At 37.6% G+C, this 21,184-nt stretch overlaps 1 protein-coding gene across 7 annotated transcripts in view; it reads left to right on the top strand.

Annotated features, from left to right (window-relative positions):
- The window catches only part of ryr1b (ryanodine receptor 1b (skeletal)), a 96,122-nt gene that overhangs the window by 44,608 nt on the left and 30,330 nt on the right, over nt 1–21,184 (top strand). For 4 of the 7 annotated variants that reach the window (XM_055028738.1, XM_055028740.1, XM_055028741.1 and 1 more), the window contains exons 43-74: nt 51–145; nt 247–382; nt 471–654; nt 1,362–1,473; nt 1,836–1,956; nt 2,304–2,473; nt 3,106–3,326; nt 3,476–3,566; nt 3,803–3,943; nt 4,728–4,891; nt 5,403–5,481; nt 5,559–5,648; nt 5,727–5,864; nt 5,957–6,034; nt 6,113–6,188; nt 7,097–7,220; nt 8,275–8,390; nt 8,475–8,542; nt 9,378–9,499; nt 9,705–9,754; nt 11,650–11,710; nt 11,788–11,914; nt 12,509–12,617; nt 12,721–12,802; nt 13,608–13,738; nt 14,020–14,340; nt 14,733–14,973; nt 15,555–15,642; nt 16,525–16,617; nt 16,960–16,974; nt 19,447–19,617; nt 20,598–20,657. In XM_055028738.1, the coding sequence (XP_054884713.1) occupies nt 51–145; nt 247–382; nt 471–654; nt 1,362–1,473; nt 1,836–1,956; nt 2,304–2,473; nt 3,106–3,326; nt 3,476–3,566; nt 3,803–3,943; nt 4,728–4,891; nt 5,403–5,481; nt 5,559–5,648; nt 5,727–5,864; nt 5,957–6,034; nt 6,113–6,188; nt 7,097–7,220; nt 8,275–8,390; nt 8,475–8,542; nt 9,378–9,499; nt 9,705–9,754; nt 11,650–11,710; nt 11,788–11,914; nt 12,509–12,617; nt 12,721–12,802; nt 13,608–13,738; nt 14,020–14,340; nt 14,733–14,973; nt 15,555–15,642; nt 16,525–16,617; nt 16,960–16,974; nt 19,447–19,617; nt 20,598–20,657 (3,875 nt within the window). The remainder of the gene's footprint in view (nt 1–50; nt 146–246; nt 383–470; nt 655–1,361; nt 1,474–1,835; nt 1,957–2,303; nt 2,474–3,105; nt 3,327–3,475; nt 3,567–3,802; nt 3,944–4,727; nt 4,892–5,402; nt 5,482–5,558; nt 5,649–5,726; nt 5,865–5,956; nt 6,035–6,112; nt 6,189–7,096; nt 7,221–8,274; nt 8,391–8,474; nt 8,543–9,377; nt 9,500–9,704; nt 9,755–11,649; nt 11,711–11,787; nt 11,915–12,508; nt 12,618–12,720; nt 12,803–13,607; nt 13,739–14,019; nt 14,341–14,732; nt 14,974–15,554; nt 15,643–16,524; nt 16,618–16,959; nt 16,975–19,446; nt 19,618–20,597; nt 20,658–21,184) is intronic. The other 3 variants (XM_055028739.1, XM_055028742.1, XM_055028744.1) reach the window with 1 other exon arrangement.

Here is a 21,184-nt window from a genome sequence, read left to right on the forward strand (position 1 = left end):
GTGCTGTCAGTAAGGTGGAGAATAGTTGAACGTTTTTCTTCTTCATGCAGGCATGCGTGGGTCAACGCCTCTGGATGTGGCTGCTGCCTCCTGCATTGACAACAATGAGCTGGCTTTGGCTTTACAGGAGCAAGACCTTGAAATGGTTGGAGCAATTTAAGCATAAAACACCAAAACCAGGAGAACTCTGTGTGAGAAGGAGTTTAGAAAAATCCATTTCTCTGCTTAACGTTGACGCTGATGTAGGTGGTGACGTATCTGGCCGGCTGCGGACTGCAGAGTTGTCCGATGCTCCTGTCGAAGGGTTACCCCGACATCGGCTGGAACCCGTGCGGCGGAGAGAGATACCTGGACTTCCTGCGCTTTGCTGTTTTTGTTAACGGTCTCCTACCAATATTAGCATGAGTTAGCACGTTAGCTTAAATGCAAATCAGCAGTTTCCTAGACGTCCATCTTCCTCTTCCTCGCAGGAGAGAGTGTTGAAGAGAACGCCAACGTCGTTGTGCGTTTGCTGATCCGTCGCCCCGAATGTTTTGGCCCAGCGCTGAGAGGAGAGGGTGGCAACGGTCTGCTGGCGGCCATGGAGGAGGCCATCAAAATCTCCGAGGACCCGGCGAGGGACGGACCAACAGTGAAAAAAGACAGGCGCTTCATGTGAGGGCGTGACGATCATACGACGGGAAGTTAGGGGCGTGGTAGATAGGAGTATATATCTGGTAAAGATCTTAGAAATGTTCTGTAAAAAAAGGACATTTCTGAGCTTGAAATTTTTTTTATTTTGCTAGAAATAAATTCCAAAATTTTGGGATTAATCTCACATTTTCTGGGGAAAAACCTCCGATATATTTTAGAGTTTGAAAAGTAAAACATTTACTAGAACTTTTGAGATTAATTACAGAAATTCTGTACAAAGAAAGTAAATTTCTGACTTTGAAAAGTGAAAAAACATGCCATAATAAAAGGAAGGGTATATTTCCACCAGGAAACTAGAAAAATACTGGAAATTTCTGAATTTGAAAAGTGGAAACATTTCTAGGAAAAACTAAATTTTTGAGAATACAAATTTTCTAGAAACAAAAAGAACAGTTCTGAGCTTGAATAGTTGAAAATGTGCCTGATAAAACTCAATAGAAAGAACTTTGAAATTTCCGAGTATCGAACATAGAAACATTTCAACTTTTGAGTTTCAAAATTTTAACATTTTCAACTTTTGAAACTCAGAAATTTAGAATTTTTTTATAGATCAACCTAAAGATTTTAAGTGTTTTTTTTTTCTCTATCTACAATGGCCCTAATATTTCCTCATGAGATCAACAACTTCAATAGGCCGACCTGAGTCCGGTGGTCTGATTGGTTGGCAGGTTTGGAGGTGAGGGGCAGCATGAGGAGAACCGGGTTCACCTGGGAAACGCCATCATGTCCTTCTACTCAGCTCTCATTGATCTGCTGGGTCGCTGCGCTCCAGAGATGCACGTAAGAAACAAGTTTAATGGGTTTTAGACTAACGAGTTAATATAAAATTATCAATAGACTACAGATTACTTCTTAGATAATTTAACTACTCTCTTAACTTCAAACTGTGCTTTTTGTGTATCATAGAACATTTTCAAATGAATGTTTTAATTTAACTTTCTAAATGCTTTCTTACAAACTTTTATTTTCAATCTAATCTACCATTAATCAACAAATTAATATCCTAAGTAATTGTTCCCATCCCTACTTAATTATTTTCATTTAAAACCAAACAGAAAAAACAAAAAATTATATAAAATTAGGCCCAGGGATCTCTGCTGAGGATAAACAGTATGAATGTCTTTATTTTTGTTTATTTGCAGCTAATCCAAGCAGGAAAAGGTGAAGCTCTACGAATCCGCGCCATCCTTCGATCTCTAGTGCCCATTGAGGATCTGGTGGGGGTAATAAGCCTGCCAGTACAGATACCTGCCTACGGTAAAGGTACGTCAATTAATATTTTTGGATAAATAAATGTACAAAATGGCGACCTGTCCAGGGTGAACCCCGCCACTCGCCTGAAATGTTAGCTGGTCTTAGGCACCAGCACCTCCCAAAAATTGATGTGTAATTGGTGTAATATCTTTCAGTAGAGATCAGACAACCAACACAAAAAGACTCAACCAAAACTGTCAGATGATGATAGTAAAGTTTAATTGGAAAGTAGAGAGACGTGAAACCAAACTGCAACATATGAAAAATACTTTCGTAATGTTTTTTTCCGACCAGCTGGTCCAGTTTCTCAGTGGATCCATAATATTTTGATGATTAATATCCTCTTTCATCCACAGATAGTCAGATCATAGAGCCAAAGATGTCTGCCAGTTTTGTGCCAGACCACAAGGCCTCCATGGTGTTGTTCCTCGACAGAGTCTACGGCATCGACAATCAGGACTTCCTGCTTCATGTGCTGGAAGTCGGCTTCCTGCCTGACATGAGAGCTGCAGCCTCTCTGGATACAGTGAGTTCAATGAAGCAACTCCACATATTTTAAGTGTTTGAATGTGAACCTTAAAGGTGACCTGGGCCACCTAAGTTGGTGGAATCAACTAACTTGCTTGACAGCAGTTTAATGTTTCACCTCTTAACGTCTTGAGAATAAAAAGCAATGAAATGGAGTGAAAACTGTGTCTAACACAGGAAAAGTGACTTAATTTGTTAGACAGTATTTCAGATATCTACAACAAAACTAATAAATAACGATCCCATGTTGATTTTCCAGGCAAACTATTGTATCAGCAAGTGGTTTCTGGATGCTAGGTCAACAACAACCCATTGTTCAGTTCATGCAGCGTTAAAACCAACTGAGTAAATGTCCTGGAACTCAGTTTGAGTTGCTAGTTAAGGGCCAGAACTCTGCTGGAGGTTTTTATTTTCTCGACACCGAAGAACATTAACTTATCGGCAAAATACTGTAAGTTAATGTTCTCTAGACGCTGGAGGATTCACATCTCATGTTTCTAGATGGTAAATCAACAACAAACTCTTGTGTTGTTTCAGCACTTTGGGTGTTTTTAGAAGTGGTAGAGACCCACACAGAAATAAAAACCTAACCTAACAGGTCTACTTTACCGACTGTTCTGTCTGATTCAGGTGGCCTTCAGTACCACTGAAATGGCGCTGGCCCTGAACCGCTACCTCTGCTCGGCTGTGCTGCCGCTGCTCACCAAGTGCGCCCCGCTGTTCGCCGGGACGGACCATCGGGCCATCATGATCGACTCCATGCTTCACACCATTTACCGCCTGTCCCGGGGCCGAGCCCTGACCAAGGCCCAGAGGGATGTGATCGAAGAGTGCCTCATGTCACTCTGCAAGTCAGTATTACACATGCTAGAGACTCAAAGTAGTTTAATACAAAATTAAAAAATTATGGTTGAATTCTACCTTGTGATTCAAACTCAGTAAATAGTTTGTTTCTAGTCCATAAAGTGTCACTTATTAAAGGTTGGGGTGATATCTGCAGGTACCTCAGACCCTCCATGCTGCAGCATCTGCTCAGACGGCTGGTATTTGATGTACCCATCCTGAATGAATATGCAAAGATGCCTCTAAAGGTCTGCTTCCTGTTTAATCACCTCTTATATTCTGTATTTCAGCAGGAATTGCATAATTATTTGGCTTATTAATAACTACAAGTAACAATTTTGTCTACAATACAGTTTATATACATTACATTTAATACCAGATCCATTCAAATTCACACATGCACCTACACATCCGGTGGTTTTGTGACTGTTTGTCTAAATATCTACTATTATCAAATTCCCATTTCACCTTTTTTGAATTTCAGCTGCTCACAAATCACTATGAACGCTGCTGGAAGTACTACTGTTTACCAAACGGATGGGCAAACTTTGGAGTGACCTCAGAGGAGGAGCTTCATCTTTCTCGGAAGCTCTTTTGGGGAATATTTGAATCGTTGGCACACAAGGTGAAAGATTCGTTTCAGCTTGTTTAATTTCCATAGGATTTATGTCATGATTAGTTCACACAAACAGGAGCAGCAGCGGGTAAAGGATAGTTCAGATGTACTTGTCGGATTTTCTGTACATTTACTCGTTTATCCTTTAGCTAAAAACATAACTTTCAGAAAGGTTTACGAAGGATCACATGGATAGTATCAGTCCAGGGAAGGGGACCAAAAAATTATCCAAAATATATCAGCGTAGCTAAAGTTAGCACATTAGCATTATCCGCTGCTAAATACCTAACTGGTGTGGAGAAACTAATTTTTATAAATTATGTAGAACAAATATTGGGTATCAACATAGTTGAAGACAGTGTGTTAGCATTAGCCTCAGTTAAATAGTATCTTAGTTTAGAGCTTTAGCATTAGAGGACTTAATTTTATAAATTAAGTAGATGGCTATCAATGTAGCTGAAGCATGTTAGCATTAGCCTCCTTTAATAACCATTTTAGTGTATCAATTTATCATTTGACAAACTAATTTTACAGATTATGTAGAACAAATGGTGTATTAATATGGTGACGTTAGCTTGTTAGCATTAGCCCTTGCTAAATACCTGATTGTTGTATTGCTTTAGCATTAGAGGAGCTAATATTTAGCAGTAGTGCTTTAGGCTTAGCAAAGCTAATTTTTTAGCTGGCCGTGCTCACCACCTGTCACCTCTGCAGATATACCAAGAAATAAATTAGAACAAAGTGTGACAAAACAAAAACAAAAGAAAGCTTTCTTCCCTGATTCACTCTTCAGAAATTTGATGCTGAGCTTTTTAAGATCGCCATGCCGTGCCTCTGCGCCATCGCGGGAGCCATTCCTCCTGACTACGTGGATGCTAGCTACTCCTCTCACACGGAGAAAAAGGCCTCAGTCGACGCTGAGGGCAACTTTGATCCCAAACCAGTTGAAACCACAAAGTAAGTTCTCCTTGTTATCGCTTTTTCTGTATAAATTACAGCGTTGTAATGGATGTAGATTTGTTTTACAAAAATACTTTTCACATTTTAACAAGTATTTTTGGTCTAGTTTCTAGTGGAAATATCTTGAAATAAAATAAACTAACTGAAAAGTAACTTTTCAGCAAAATGTTTAAAATAAATAATTCCTTAATATTGATCAAAAAGTTCCCATTTCCATGTTTTAAGTGAGATAACCTGCTAGCCAGTGGAACTAGAACTTTTGTATCAATATTAAGGAATTATCAAGCTTTTCTTTTTATCTTGGTGAAAAGTTACTTTTAAGTTGGTTTATTTTATTTCTAGTTTACTAAGATATTTGCACTACAAACTAGACCAAAAATATTTGGTAAGATTTTGTGTGTTTGCAGTGTAGGGGTCAAATTTCGCAATGTAAATCAACCATTTTCAAAAGCTAATCTGGATATTTCAGTTACTGGACATACATTAAAGACAGTGAATTCTCCCACAGCACCATCATACCAGAGAGGCTGGATGCTTTCATCAACAAGTACGCAGAACACACTCATGATAAGTGGGCTTTTGAAAAGGTCAGTGAAAAACAAAATGTACCATCTGATGAAAATATAGTCCTGTCCTTAACGTTTACCTCCAAATGGTTTCCCAGATTCAGAACAACTGGACCTACGGAGAGGTTCTAGACGAGAACGCCAAGACTCACCCAATGTTGCGGCCGTACAAAACGTTCTCTGAAAAGGTGACGACTCCTCTGCTTCCTGAAAAATTTGTTTTTAAGTGTGTTTTATTTGTGAGTTTATTTTTCTTTGGGCCTCAGGATAAGGAGATATACCGCTGGCCTATTAAAGAATCAATCAAAGCCATGCTGGCATGGGAGTGGACCCTGGAGAAAGCCAGGGATGGAGAGGGAGAGGTGGAGAAGGCGGCGACACGCAAGATTTCCCAGACTGCTCAGGTACGACACACAGCAGAAAAACATGTATTCATGGGAGTTTTTACACTGAAAAAACTTATTGTTGATTTATATTTGTTTTTATTTGTTATTAGGCCACATATGATCCCAGTCATGGCTACAACCCTCAGCCAATAGATATCTCAGGGATGGCTTTGTCCAGAGAACTTCAGGTATGCAAATTTCTGTTATTTTCATCCTATTATGCTTTGAAATCTGGACAAATTGTGTCTCTTTTTCTTTTCATCCAGTCTATGGCTGAGCAACTGGCTGAGAACTACCACAACACCTGGGGCAGGAAGAAGAAACTTGAGCTGCAAGCTAAAGGCAGGAGTTATCATCTTGTTTATTATTCAGAATTCACATTTTAGATCCTGGAGGGCATAAAGCTACTCACTAACAATAATTAGCTTTGGTTTTAGCTGTCAATTTGTCAACATAACGCGCTAAATCTTAAATGTACTCGTGATATATAAAATGCTGAGACAGCTAGATAATAACAAGGTACAAGGGTAACATGTTTCACAACTCAGGAAAAAGATTTAATAAAAAATACAATAAAATAGTGAGGCATAGGGAAGTAGATTAGTTATGCTAGCTTGACTATGACAACCTGAACATGTAGATGTGCTGTGGAATGCGGTGTGTTTCGGTTCAGTAAAAAAAAAAGAAAGAAAAAAGCAGGTGAACTTCTGAAAACTTTGTACCTGACAGGCATCTTGGTCGACGGTTGCTATGAGCTGTTAAGCTAACAAAATTAGCTTAACTGATGTAACTTATATCTGCTAGCTAAAACAGACATGTAGCCTACATGTTTGTTACTACCTGTACTTACTCTGCCAGTCATCAGAACCTTGTTATTCACACAAAGAGTTCTTACGTCCTTTGCAAAGCCGTTTTAATATTGATTGCGTGCTTCCATGGACTTCAGGTGAAGCTCCTCCATTTTATACGCTCTCATTGTGTTCAGTCGGCGGCTAACTATGTCATAGTATGAAATCGGAGACATCTTGTCCGCAGCGCCTGACCATTTTCCTTCTCCATCTCATGCGAGTCGATCTTGACAGGAGCCATTTCATTCAAGTATTTTCTGTGTTGGTCTTGAAAACATGGTTTGTTTTGAATAACTCTGTGATTGTCTACTAAGAGGGCCAGTGTAGTCCAGTTCAGACTTGTGGGAACTATGTGTTGAATATCTTTAAGAGAGCTCTGATCAGGCTAATATTGCCCACCAGGTGGCGGTACACACCCTCTGCTGGTGCCGTACGACACCCTGACGGCCAAGGAGAAGGCCCGCGACAGAGAAAAAGCCCAGGATCTGCTGAAGTTCCTCCAGCTAAATGGTTACGCTGTGACGAGGCAAGCCGAACAATCAATCAATCAATCAATCAATCAATCAATCAATCAATCAATCAATCAAATTTTATTTGTGTAGCACATTCCAGCAAAAATGGCAAAAAACTAAGCCCAAAAGCATTTTTGCTGACTTTTGATTTATTAGTTATGTTTGTCATTCTGAATGGATTCAGTTAGCATGTTGTTAATGCCCCACATGCCACAGTATGTAAGTTAACCTTAGTATTTTTGGCTAATATTAGCTTATATTTCCTCTGTTTGCACACTGAATGCAGTTTGTCAATATGCTAGTGATAACCCTCATGCTAACAATAACCTACGACATAAAATAAATATTTTAGCTAATTGTTGATTTATTGGCTGTGTCTATCATTCTGAATGGACTTGGTCGACATGCTGGGAATATCCTACATCCTACTTAAGCTATTTAAGCTAAGCTTAGTATTTTGACTACTTCTAGTTGATACACTGATGTTAGCATACTAATATGCTAACATCATATTAGCATATTAGTGGGCTAATATGCTAATATTAGTATACTAATATTAGCTAATATTAGCTGAATTACATATTTTCTTGTAATCAAAAGACAGAATTTTGAAGTAAAAAAAAGTGTTGAATATGTGTTGGGCTTTTGTTGCTTAGTCAACACTAGCTTAGGTTGGCTAAGCTATTGTTCACCTTAGCATTGTAGCTAATTTTCAGCATCAGAATTCTGGGTTCCAACTGACAGGCACGCTTTGGCAGGACCTTTTAAATTTCTTCATAAATGTTCTAGTGTTCTCTTTATAATGCTTCAAAAGGTGGGTTTTTAGTCTTGACTTAAAGGAACTCAGTGTTTTGACTGTTTTGCAGTTTGTTCCAGATGTGGAGAAGCTGAATGCTGGCAACAGTATTTTAAAGTCTATTCTCGGAGCTACAGTGTCGGGACTGTAGAACTGGGGTGATGTGCTTCATCTTCCTGGTTTTAGTCAGAACGCCAGCAGCTGCGTTCTGGATCAGCTTCGTCCTCATCTGCTCGGCTCACTGACTCTCTGTCTCTTTGTCTGGTCCTCAGGGGCCTGAAGGACATGGAGCAGGACATTTCCTCCATCGAGAAGCGTTTCGCCTACGGATTCCTCCAGAAGCTTCTCAAATGGATGGACATCGCTCAGGAATTCATCGCTCATCTCGGTGCGCTGGTTTTAAGAGAGAAGCTCCCATTTCATTCCTGCGCTGAACTAATGAGCAACTTGTTTTCTCGTTGATTAACAACAGAGGCCGTAGTTAGCAGTGGCCGCGTAGAGAAGTCGCCACATGAACAGGAAATCAAATTCTTCGCCAAGGTGAGCTGAAGAAATTTAGCCTTGAATGAATTTAATGTTAATTTACTTTCAGCACCAAAGGAAGGATTTAATAGCCAGAGTCTGGAAATATTTGGGGAGTTGTATAATGTTCTGACGAGACATAAAACCCGTTGAAACAAAAGTTTCTCATTATAACAAGATATAAAATTTGTTCAAATGACGTTTCTGGTTATACAAACATAAAATTTGTTGTTTCACCTTTATAACACAAAATTTGTTAAAAAATAAAGTTTTAAACTAACGGATGTAAAATTAGTTGAAAAAAGAGAGCTTGTTCTTACAAAATTATACAAAACTCATTAAAACGAGGAAATTTCACGTCGCAAGAAGATAAAAAAAGGGAGAAAGTTTAATTTCATAATGAAGTGCGAAAAGATTCCTGCTAGAAAGTTTTATTATCAAAAAATAAACTCTGTTTTACTTCAAAATTCTGTGTTTTGATTACAAGAAAATATGTAATTTGATGTAATTATACATTAATTACAGCAAATCTTACTTTATTCTCACACTTCCTCTGTGTTTTTGCAGCTGGACGGTCATTTCTCTATCTCAACGGCAAATTTATTTATATAGCACATTTTAAAAAGCCATAAAATTTACACCAACCGTCGTAACAAAACGGAGATTAAATTCAAATAAAAATAAAACACAGAGATTAAACAGAAAACAGGAAACTAGTTGAGTAAAAGTATAATATTTTAATAAGAAAAAGCAAACATTTCCCTACTGGTGGCCTCCATTTTGAAAAACGCTGGCCTGTCAGGTGATTATTTTCCGCTCTGGAAGATTAAACGTCGCCTTTCCTTTTCGCTAGATTCTCTTGCCACTCGTCAATCAGTACTTCAAGAACCACTGCCTGTACTTCCTGTCCACTCCGGCCAAGGTCCTGGGCAGCGGCGGCCATTCCTCCAACAAGGAGAAGGAGATGATCGCCAGGTTTGTGTTTGCGTTTATGGGCCGGCCGGACCGCGTCTGTCCTCTCCTGCTGCCATGTCCCTCCATATCTCTCGTGTTAGAGATGACCCGTTATTTCCTTGACCTCTCTTATGCTTTTTGTGTACCTGAAACGTTTGACCTTTGCCCCCTCCTCACCATCCTCCCTCCCTGCCCCTGCTTCTCCTCTTTTCTCCTCCGATCTCAGTATCTTCTGTAAGTTGGCTGCCTTGGTGAGGCACAGAGTTTCTCTTTTTGGTAAGGAATTTGCATGGTAGTGGTGTTTTTTTTTTATCCCGTCTTCTTCCTGTTTTTCTTTTATTTATTCACTAATGAGGTTTTCCACTTTATCATTTCCTCCCACATCACTGAGTTTCCTGTCTAATGCTTCCTTCTCTGCAGCTCAGCTCCTGCTTGGCTTCTATTTTTTCTGCAGTTTTGTGATTTTAAAAGTTGTCTTTTTATGGCTTCCAAGATGTTTATCAAAACAGTGTAAACAGAATAAATCAGGTTTAATATAGAGAGAAGTTTGTTCCAATGTGATTGTAGGCAAAGATTTAAATAGAAAAATAAAAATGTAGGAAAAAAATTTAAATACTCTGAGAGTAATTTACAATATGTATGCAATAGAAAAACATTCATTTATGCAGTTTTCAATTTCTTTGGATTTTATTTTTAATTCTTTTTTTTAAGATTTCTTGGTTAAAAATATATTAGCCTTTTTTCATTATTTTTCCATTTTTTAAAAAAAAGGAAAAGTTGAAAGTTTTTCAAATTGTATGTTTTCAATTTAGGTTTTTATATTAAAATTTTGTAGATTTTATTATCATTTTTTTAATGTTAGTTATTCACATTTTAATCAATTGCTTTGAAAGCTTTTCAGCTTAAATTTCAAATATTTTCTTCAAGTTTTGTTTTCAAATTTTATCTATTCAAATATAAAAATTTAAAAAAATTTAAAATATTTTATTTTTTACAATTTTTTTTCATATTTTATGTTTTCATGTTTTATTTCTTTAGATTACTTGTTTTATATTTTATTTTTCCAGAAGAAGCATTTTAAAAGGATTTTTTAAGATTCTACTTCAAATTTTTACATTTAAAAAAATGATTTTTGAAATTCTTTTTGTTTTTTCTTATTTTTAATTTTGAGGCTTAGCGTTATAAATTGCACTCTTTTCAAATCTTGTTCTATAAATTACATCTCACTCCTTTGGGAGGCGGGACTTCCTGTGACGGCTGTCAGTTCTATTTGTCTCAGTGAACGTTAGCAACAGCGTTCCTATTGGTCGGTGTAGTGCAAGTTGGAGCATTTTTATTGGTCAGAAGCTACAAAGCGCTTCATATTCTCCTCTTTAGTTGTAAAAAGTTAAAAATACGGTAACAACTTGCTGTCAAATACGTTTAGACATGTAAGATTTTCAACTATCTGATACACATTTAAATTACCCTCAAAACTTTGTTTTTGATTTAGAGGTTTTTCATTTTTGAAAACTTTTTTAGTTTTTAATTTTAGATTTTTGAAACATGTTCTTTGGTTGCAGTGATATTGGAACAAATGTCTCTCCGTAGCTGAACCACTGGTGTTGCTCTGCGGCTCTGTCATGTGTTGCCAGCCTGGCTTGTAGGGGCAAAAGATGCTGTATCTTCATTTTTATCTGCTTCACCACCATGAATCTCTAAAAGTCTCTTTTATTTGAGTCAGCGGTCTGATCGATGGCGAGCACAGAAACTTCACAGAAATGAACATTTTTATTTTTTATTCTGGCTTCTTGTCATTTATTAGTGGCGTTCAAAACGTTGTTTCTCTTTCGGCTTCATCTGCCTTATTTTCTTTTAATTTTTTAAGAGCACTTCCATTTTATGAGAAATTGAGTCATCAAATTGATCAATTTTGCACACATAGAACAAAAGGAACAAATTTAACAGATTATTTCAGAATTGATTTAATGGTAGTCTGTGTTTTATTGTTTTCTGACATCATTTGATTCAAATATAATTCTGTGTTTTGTTTATGCCAAACATTTAAACAGAATGTTTTGAGTATTGACCGGAAAACTGACGTTTTTAATCATTTAAGTTATTTGAGCTTTTTTATTGAATTTGTACGGAAGTAAAGTAGTGACGGATCATAATCTGTGTGCCGTTTACAGGAACGGACGCACCTGCAGTAGTAAATTGTCTGCACATTCTTTCGCGGTCCCTTGATGCAAGGTAAATCACGACCATCATCAGAGAGGCAGAAAATAGACACAACGCTCTACTATTTGATCATAATTTTATTTTCCCAGGACTGTTATGAAGTCAGGCCCGGAGATTGTGAAGGCTATCCTGCGCCAGTTCTTTGAGAGTGCTGCAGATGACATAGAAAAGATGGTGGAGAATTTGAAACTGGGAAAAGTGTCAAGTAAAACACAGGTGAGCAAGAAAACAAATACAGGGAGTACAAAATGTTAGCAGTGTGTTTGAAAAATCCTGAGTAGCTTCCTATTATTTTACGCAAACTACTAATGTGATTTTTGCCAAGTTATTTTTTTTCTTACTAAAACAGTGATGAAACTAATTAGCCGTGCTAGGAACCACTAACTAAGAAGTTAGTTTTGCTAATCCTGAAACAGTAATCATAAGAATTGGTTTCTGCTAATGCTAAAGCTCTACCCCAACAAGGTATTTAGCACAGGCTAATGCTAACGACTTGAAGAATTCAAGTTGATGATCAAAACTTCAACCCAGATGTTGAACTTTATTTAACTAAAAGTTTATAAAACAGCCCAGGAAATTAAACCTTTCAAATGTATCCAGAAAAATTAACATATGGATGCTAATTAATGTTTTCAAAGTTAGCTAAAGCACTAACTTTAACCAATTAGCACCAAAACTGCTAATTGGTGGAATTAAAGTGCTATTTTTTAAAAATACTTTACTTCTGTTACGGTCTGTAGTTTCACATAAAAGCCAGAATTAGATTTTATTGTTGTGAGCTGAAATCTGTTTGCCGTCTTGTTCATTTAGGTTAAAGGGGTTTCCCAGAACATCAACTACACCACAAACGCCTTACTACCTGTCCTCACTTCGCTGTTTGACCACATTGCCCAACACCAGTTTGGCGATGACGTCATCTGTGAGTCATTTTGGTCCACCCTAATGAATCCATATTTTTGGTTTGTTTTCATTAATACTTTACCGGAAACTTACAAAAAAATCCTCTTTTATTAAATCCACAGTGGATGACCTGCAGATATCCTGCTATCGTTTGATGTGCAGTATATATTCTTTGGGAACTGTCAAGACTCCACATGTGGAGAAGTAAGTAATTTTGATTTAAAGTTTTAAATGGTACCTGATCAGGATTTTGTACACTGTAGAAATATTAGAATTATTTGGCCAATATTTTACCACATTAACATCAACAAAACTGACATTAGCATAACAGTGCTAACGTTAGCATTTTCATTTTTCGAGACAAATTTTGATTTCATTTGACTTGACCTAATTGAGAGTGTTTCCTAAGGATCTCAAGTTATGCCAACATATGAAAAACGCTAGGTAAGCTAAATGCTAGCTAGCTTAAAGTTTAGTTTACGGAAACGTCAAGAAACAATAACCTACATGGTCTAACAATTTAATTTTATGCTTTTTTATGGTTATTGTTTCCGATAGTGTTAATAATTGTTAGCAACAATATGCTAACAAAGCAAATTTTTTATTTATTTTGTTTCATTTAGGGCTTTAAGTTTGCTTTTCTTCTGACAGCTTCATGCATTAGACAAGGGCTTGGAGCTGTTAGCAAATGAAAAGGCTAGCATTAGCAATTGCTAATAGTAACAAATTTTTTGGTAATGCAATTTTAGTTTTGTTTGTTTTTTTGACAAAATGTTTATGCTATTTTATAAAATCAATTTTTCCTCATGCCAATTTGAGGTAGCTGCTAATATTTATGTTTTTACTAAATAGCAAGTTGGATTTGACTGATTTTCTATTGTGGAGGCAACATCTGGCAAGAGTTTGGTACATTTTGCCCCCACCAATGTTAGCATTTTTGTTTGCGTATTTATTTTAAAAGCTAGCTGGCAGCTACTTCATGACGTAATGTCTCTACCCTGTTTTGCAGACAGCGGCCGGCGCTTGGAGAGTGTTTAGCTCATTTAGCAGCAGCTATGCCAGTAGCCTTCCTGGAACCAACACTCAATGAATTCAACTCTTTCTCTGTTTACACCACCAAGACTCCAAGAGAGAGAACTAGTGAGTTACGATTTTTCCTCTAAAATACGTGTGTCAAAGTGGAGGCGAGGGTCCAAATCTGGCTCGCTGTAGCTCTTTATGTGGGCCTCTAAACTCCAGAGGCAAAATTACATCAATCAGTCCCTCCAGTATCTTGCAATCGATTCAAGTGGCTTGGAACCAAAAGTCACGTTTAACATTGTATACAAGCACAAATACAGCAAAGCTCTTAGCAAATATTTCTAAATTAGCCCCAAAAAATCTGATTCTGACCGCAAAAAATTTCCTCTGTTCCTCTCCAGTTTTGGGACTTCCCAACCAAGTAGAGGAGCTGTGCACCGACATCCCAGAGCTGGACGTCCTAATGAAGGAAATCCACGACCTTTCTGAGTCTGGAGCTCGCTACACAGAAATGCCCCATGTGATTGAGATTACGCTGCCCATGCTGTGTAACTACCTGCCCCGCTGGTGGGAGAGGGGGCTGGAGAACTTCCCGGAGCAGGAGGGGCAGCTGTGCACCGCCGTTACGTCGGAGCAGCTCAACCAGCTGCTGGGCAGCATCATGAAGATTGTGGTCAACAACCTGGGCATCGATGAGGCGTCCTGGATGAAGAGATTAGCCGGTTGGTGACGCTTACAAACAAATCGATTTATGAAAAACATTCAATCTGAAGGCTTGAAAACTTATATGTTGTACTTTAAAAGGAACCTGTTATGCTAAATCTGCATTTAGCTTTCATACATTTGGGTTTAAAAAAACAAAATAAAAGTATTTTTGGTCTAGATTCTTGCACAAATATTTTAATACTCCTTGGAATAAGACAAACTAACTTGAAATTAATTTTTCAATCGATAATAATTCTCTTTTATCGACGAAACAAAACAACAATTCCACTGGTATAAGTCATAACCCAACATTTTTTCTGTGTTACAAGTTAACTTATCTGCCAATAATATAACTTTAAAGTACCGAAGTTGCTGCTCAGTGATTGACTTTGTCATCGATGATGTTCAGTTTTCGCCCAGCCCATCGTCAGCCGGGCGAAACCGGAGATGCTCAAGTCCCACTTCATCCCCACCATGGAGAAGCTGAAGAAGCGAGCGGGAAAGGTGGTGGCAGAGGAGGAGCACCTGCGCATGGAGGGCAAGTCGGAGGTGGACAGCGAGAACGGGACCATACGGGACGAGTTCGCTGTGCTGTGTCGGGACCTGTACGCCCTTTACCCCCTGCTCATCCGCTACGTGGACAACAACAGGTCAGAGATCCGGATCGGCGCCGTTTGGTCACCACAGCTGCTTGAAATACAGCTACTACCTTTTTTAGTTACATCAAAACTCATTTTTAGATGTTGAGTTCATCTTTCATCAGCAGAGTTGGGTTGGAACGAGTTACAATTACTTAAGTAACTTTTTGAAAAACAATTTACTTTTTGGAGTATTTTATTATGAAGTATTTCTGCTCTTATTTGAGCATGAATTCTGGATTTTCTACCCACTGAATGAAAAACAAACATGTTTTAACCAAACATTCACCAGAAACAGACTCACAGCTCCAGATTCTGTTAAAACATCATCAGTTTTATATTGAAAAAAACTGATTTGGAAACATTTTCTTTTGCCTCATTTTGTCATTATGCTTTTTATATAAATAATTTAAGTCAGAAAATACCAAAATTTCCACTTAACTTTATATTTTGCTCTGTCTGATGATGCAGTTTTTAAATATTAAATGATTAATAACTTGATCAGTTTACTTGAGTAATTTCTTGGATACTTTTAACTTGAGCAAAGATATGTTGTGCCTCTCTTACTCAGTTTTTTCTGTTTCTGTGAAAAGGGCGAGGTGGCTGACCTGTCCGGACCCGGATGCAGAAGAACTGTTCAGGATGGTGGGAGAGGTGTTCATCTTCTGGTCCAAATCACATGTAAGGCTCCATCATTTTGGAATCTCTTTCCACTATTGAACTCTTACTTTATAAGAACAAAATGTAGAAAACTGTCAAAAGAGTTTTAGTAATGTTTTATTCTCTAAAATGGTTTTGCTTGGACTTAAAAAGTCAACAATTAATTGATTAATCTGACAAACAATTGGCACATTCTGCTAATTTTCATTTAAACCTACTTTATACAACATTTAAGTGTGACCCGGGGGCCGTTTGCGGTTCTCTGGGGGATTTTTACCAGAGGTTGATGGATGGAGTACCAACATTGTACTCCACTAAGAATAGCACAACTATAACACATTTTTACTCAAAAGTAAAACGTATCCGTCCAAGAAATTACTCAAGCAAGAGTAAAAAAAGTGTTTGGTGAAACATCTACTCAAGTTCTGAGTAACTGATCAAATTATCAATCATTTAATATTTAAAAATTATGTGATCAGACGGAACAAAATGTGAAAATTTTGGTATTTTAAGGACCAAAATGAGAAGAATTCAAAAAAATAACAAAATCAGGCAAAAGAAAATGTTTCCAAATCAGTTTCTTTCAATAAAAAACTGATGAAACTTTAACAAAAATTGCAGGTCTGTGTCTGGTGAATTTTTGGTTCAAACATGTTTTTTTTCATTCAGTGGGTAGAAAATCCAGAAATTTTACTCAAATAAAAGCAGAAATACTTCATAATAAGATTACTCAACGTAAAAAAAACTCCTAGAAGAACATTTCTTTCAAAAAGGTTACTCTGGTAAATGTATGTAGTTGCTACACAACTCCTAAAATTACCAAGTATATATATATTTTTTGCTCATTTAGATTATGGAGACAATTAAGTGAAATGTAAAGACTGTTTTGTGTTTTTGTTGCAGAACTTTAAGCGGGAGGAGCAGAACTTTGTGGTGATGAATGAGATCAACAACATGTCCTTCCTCACTGCTGACAGTAAGAGTAAGATGACCAAGGTACGAACAAAACATTCCCTTCTCTCCAGATGTTTGATCCGCCACATACTGAGACATAACACATTAAGAAACTAAACTCTAATAATTTATGTATCACTAACACTCCAAGCAGAGAACGGCGTCAAAGCAATCCATTCATATATTCACATCGTCATTTCCTGTTTATTCTGAAAGTTAAACACATGGCTAATTAATTATTATTTCATTCATTTCACATTAACGGTTTTGTAATAAATGAAATCTGACACATCCTTTTCCAGGATAATGTAAGTGGCGGTTTAGTGTCGCTAACTGTGTTTTCTCCATATATCCGATGTCGGTGGTTGGACGCCGGGTCACTAGGCCGGAGACGGAGAGGTTAGATTGTGTTTGTGCACGAGCGCTGTGCTGATCGCATGGCACCCTGAGTTTGAGAGGCTTTTCATCGAGCTCTCCCCCATTAGTCACACAAATACATTCACATAAAGGAGATTCTGTGCTTATTCACTGTTGGAGTCGGCATCACTGTGGGTAAAAGCAGGAAACAGTCGGGCTCCTGTACACCAAACTGGACAATTAATCAATAACAATACAATATAAATAGGTTAGTTTATTTTACTCAGGAATGAATTTAGCGTTTTAGTATTTGCTTCCACTAAATATACCCAATACATAGTTCCCTCGAGTTAGCTAGCGCGTAAAATCTACATTAGCAAAGCTAATTTTGCTAGTTCGACAGTAAGTGCTAACTTAAATACCACTGATATGTATTTTGTTTGATGTCCAGAATACTCAAAAATTGTAACCAAGAAACAATTGTAATGTACTTATATTTTTATAAATTAGAAACGAGGCGAGCGCTAGTTCTAAGCTTGTGGCTTGTTTATTGTTGTCATAGCAACTCTGTAGCAACTGCCTGCCAAGATGGCTGTCAGTTATAAAGTTCGCGGAAATATTTGTTATTGTAGTGTGTTAGCTAAAGTGTTTAGCTAACACGTTAAACCCTAAAGCACTAAACCAAAGTGTATTGCTTTGGTTTAGTGCTTTAGGCTTTAATGTGCTAGCTAAACTAATGTTTAGCTAATCCTAAAACACTAAACCAATGTTTAGTTCTTAATAATTGCTACTTAATTATTTATCTTTGGCTGGCAAAGTTTTTACAGCTGTGTAAGGTAGCAGCTGCAGATCATTTGCGGCTTACAGTCCAAGCTGTTAGCAGCATCTGTTTGGTGTATAGGAGCGCTCATAATGCATTTAAACAATGTTCCTTGCTTTTCTCAGAAGTGCTGTCTTCTTGTTGGATGGGGCTGTGGGAGCGCTGGTTTTTCATGTCTGTTTGTGTGATTACGGGGTGTGGAAGGCTTAATGAAAGCCATTTGTAGATGGTAGTGGCCTGACAGGTTTCATGGTGCTCGGATGAGCAGCTGAGCATTTGCTCCGCTGCAGCCGAGCGTCATCATCCATAGTGTTTTTGTCTGATCAATAAACACTTTGCCTTTAGATCGGCCCTGTTGGATTCAGCTGTGGAGCTCGTTTGCTGTTTGTCGAATTCTGTCCCTGACGCTTGGATTTTTGTTTTTTATTGTTTTTTTTTTACAGCATTTCTGCGCCGGAGGATTCTTCTCGTTTCAGCATTTGTATTAACTTTGTGCTCACTACCTGCTTGCAACCAGAAAAGGATTTTCTGATCCTTGTGCAACATTTCTCAAACGGCGAATTTGTCAGGGGAATCTAAATCTACCCCATCTGTCCGCAAATCGACTAACTGGACTCATCAATTCTTGTCATGCTCATTGACCACATTAAAAATGCTAAATAATGCAACATTTAATCATTGTGTAACTGATGGTTTATACAGTTTCTATTAATTAAATCTTATGTCTTCATATGTAAAGTCCTTACTGTAGTCAATGTTTTTAAGGATGTTTTCACATTTGATAGTCCGGTGGACTCTGTTCGATTGGGGACCAAAATTAAACCGTTTTCTACGTTTTCAGCTGCCCATACTTTTTTTCACACTGACTGAGTCCAATAATCCAAACTAATTGAAAAAGCTGTTCCTCTCCTTGCCTGTGGGGGCGCTGCACCAATAAACACTGGGGGAAAAAAAAACGTAAAATTCTTTGACAAAGACTCTGAGCGCAACTTTCTTCATCATGAGGTGTAAACAAAAATGGAGCAGGATCGGATTTTAGCGGTTGTAGGATTTCTCTTTAGTCTGGTAAAAAACCACAAGCTGTTTCTCTTGCTAGCACTAGACTAGCATTAATGTTTTGGTTGTATTTACCCAGAATGCCCTGCACTGCAGACCACTTCCTGCTCTTTTAGCAGTCTGATATGCATTCGAACTGCAAGACTGTGGTTTGTAGGTGGACAAGAGTTCACTATTTTGTCCACCAAACTGAACTTTCTAGGTAAACAAACTGCAGTTTTAAAGCGAACTTAGCAGAGCTGTGAGGACGGGTTCTTAGAACCTGAAGTTCCACTATTTATTCTTACTTACAGGGTGAGACCAGACAACAGTCAAAGTGTGAGAAAACCTTCAAGAGCTGTCAATAGGGAACTTTGTCCATCACACTACTAACAATAAGGCTGAGCTGTGTTTAGCAGTTGGGGCTGAAGCAGCGATGAACCAAACTGAACAGGAACAGTTCATGTTGGCAGGAAAAAGTGTTTACACACGTTGATTCACTTTGTCTGCATGTCGTTTCTCATGTCGGTCTCTGTGTATCAGTCCGTCACCTCGTCCTGTTTTGTTTTGTGTTAGTTTTTCTGTTTTAGCCTCGTCTGTTTCCTTCGATCTTCTTCAGTTTTCTAGTCGCATGTTCTCTGACCTGCCGTTCTTTTCAGTCTGGAGGCTCGGAGCAGGAACGTAGCAAGAAGAAGAAACGAGGGGACCGCTACTCTGTGCAGACCTCCCTGATTGTGGCGGCGCTGAAGAAGATGCTCCCCATCGGACTCAACATGTGCTCTCCTGCTGACCAGGAGCTCATCAATCTGGCTAAGATCAGATACTCACTGGTACTGTGTTCACTGAAATGAATTGACTTTATTTAAGGAACAATATTGTTGTGAACATGTTGTGTTAATTTCCTTCTGCAATACAATAGTTTCATAAATAAAATTAACACCTAAATAAAAATAACTGTAAAAATACACTGTAAAATTATAAAACCTGACAAAGTATTTATAGTTTTCATCCAAATATCTTGAATTAAGAAACTAACTTATAAGTAACTTTTCAGCACCATGAGTTTGTTTTTAATTAAAATCCCAGTTCCATTATTTCACTTATTATAAGATATTCTTCCGAGGTTAAAAGTGAAACAATCAGCCAGTGGAGCTAGAACAAGCAATATCTGATGACCACTAATATTATGATGATTATGGAATCACTGTTTTTGCATCATACGAGTCACATGGTCAACAGCCGGATGTTACTACTGACGGAAATGACGAAGCAGACAACAGGAAGTAGTAGTAGCATGATGATTTTTTGTTTCTGGCTCCTTCAGAGCTCTCACAACAGTTCTTAAAAAGTTGTGCGTCATTTGAACGTGTTGGTCTTCTGTAAAAATGGCCGACTACAAATTCTCCAAAATCCCTGTAGTGGGCGGGGCTTGTCTCTTCAATTCCTGAATAAAACTTTGACATCCCTTCTGATTGGCTGATAGATTAATATAATCTTCTGTAACTGTTTCCATTTGATACCACTGTGTTTTTTAATGACTAATCGCGTGGAAAAAAACTATTCCCACGTTATTTTAAACTAAATTTCTTATTTCATAGAAACCTTGCGATTACGAAGTAGTTTTTCTCGACATTAGCAGAAAAAGTTTCAAACATTTGTAATGGAAACGCAGCTATATGTGTGTTTTAGCTTTATTTTGTAACATTAAGAAAACTGGCTCTGTAAATGCTTCGCATATTTAGAGTAAATACTTCTAAATAACCAGCAGCCTTCACAATGATGAAGTTTTTTTCAATGTTTTACCTTTTAGAAAGACACAGATGAAGAGGTGAGGGAGTTCTTGCAGAACAACCTTCATCTGCAAGGCAAGGTGAGTCGATTTTCTTTAAGGTGGTTTTCAGAAAACTTTTACGTGAAATATGATGTGGAACAGACACTGTTTTAAATCTTTTGCATCTATCACATCCTTTCACATTCATTGTAACAGTTTAATTTAAATTGAGTGTGTAAATAATGTATTTTAATTAATTTCAGTTTGTGTCCCTTCTATTAACAGTAAATGGCATCTTAAGTTCTTATAGTTATTTTTGTAAAACACAGATAATAAATCTAAAACAAGCTCATATATCCTAGTTGTTTCTGTGTTTTTACAACATTTTGTATTTATTTGTTATTGTTTACGTATTTATTTGAATTCCCCTCTACAGTTGATGATTTTAAAATTTTGTTAATGAAATGAACTTTGATTTAATCCAGTTGTACAGGCAGATGTTCTTTACAAAATATAACTTTTCTTCGTTTTTGAGAGTGTAAATGTGTGTCAATATGTCTAGAAAATTTGCCGTTTCAAAAACCTTCCAGCTGTTGACAGGGCACTGCACCGTTGCCTGGCAACGC

This window comes from Poeciliopsis prolifica, unplaced genomic scaffold, assembly GCF_027474105.1.
Source record: "Poeciliopsis prolifica strain line A6 unplaced genomic scaffold, Auburn_PproV2 SCAFFOLD004, whole genome shotgun sequence".
In the NCBI taxonomy this organism is placed as follows: domain Eukaryota; kingdom Metazoa; phylum Chordata; class Actinopteri; order Cyprinodontiformes; family Poeciliidae; genus Poeciliopsis; species Poeciliopsis prolifica.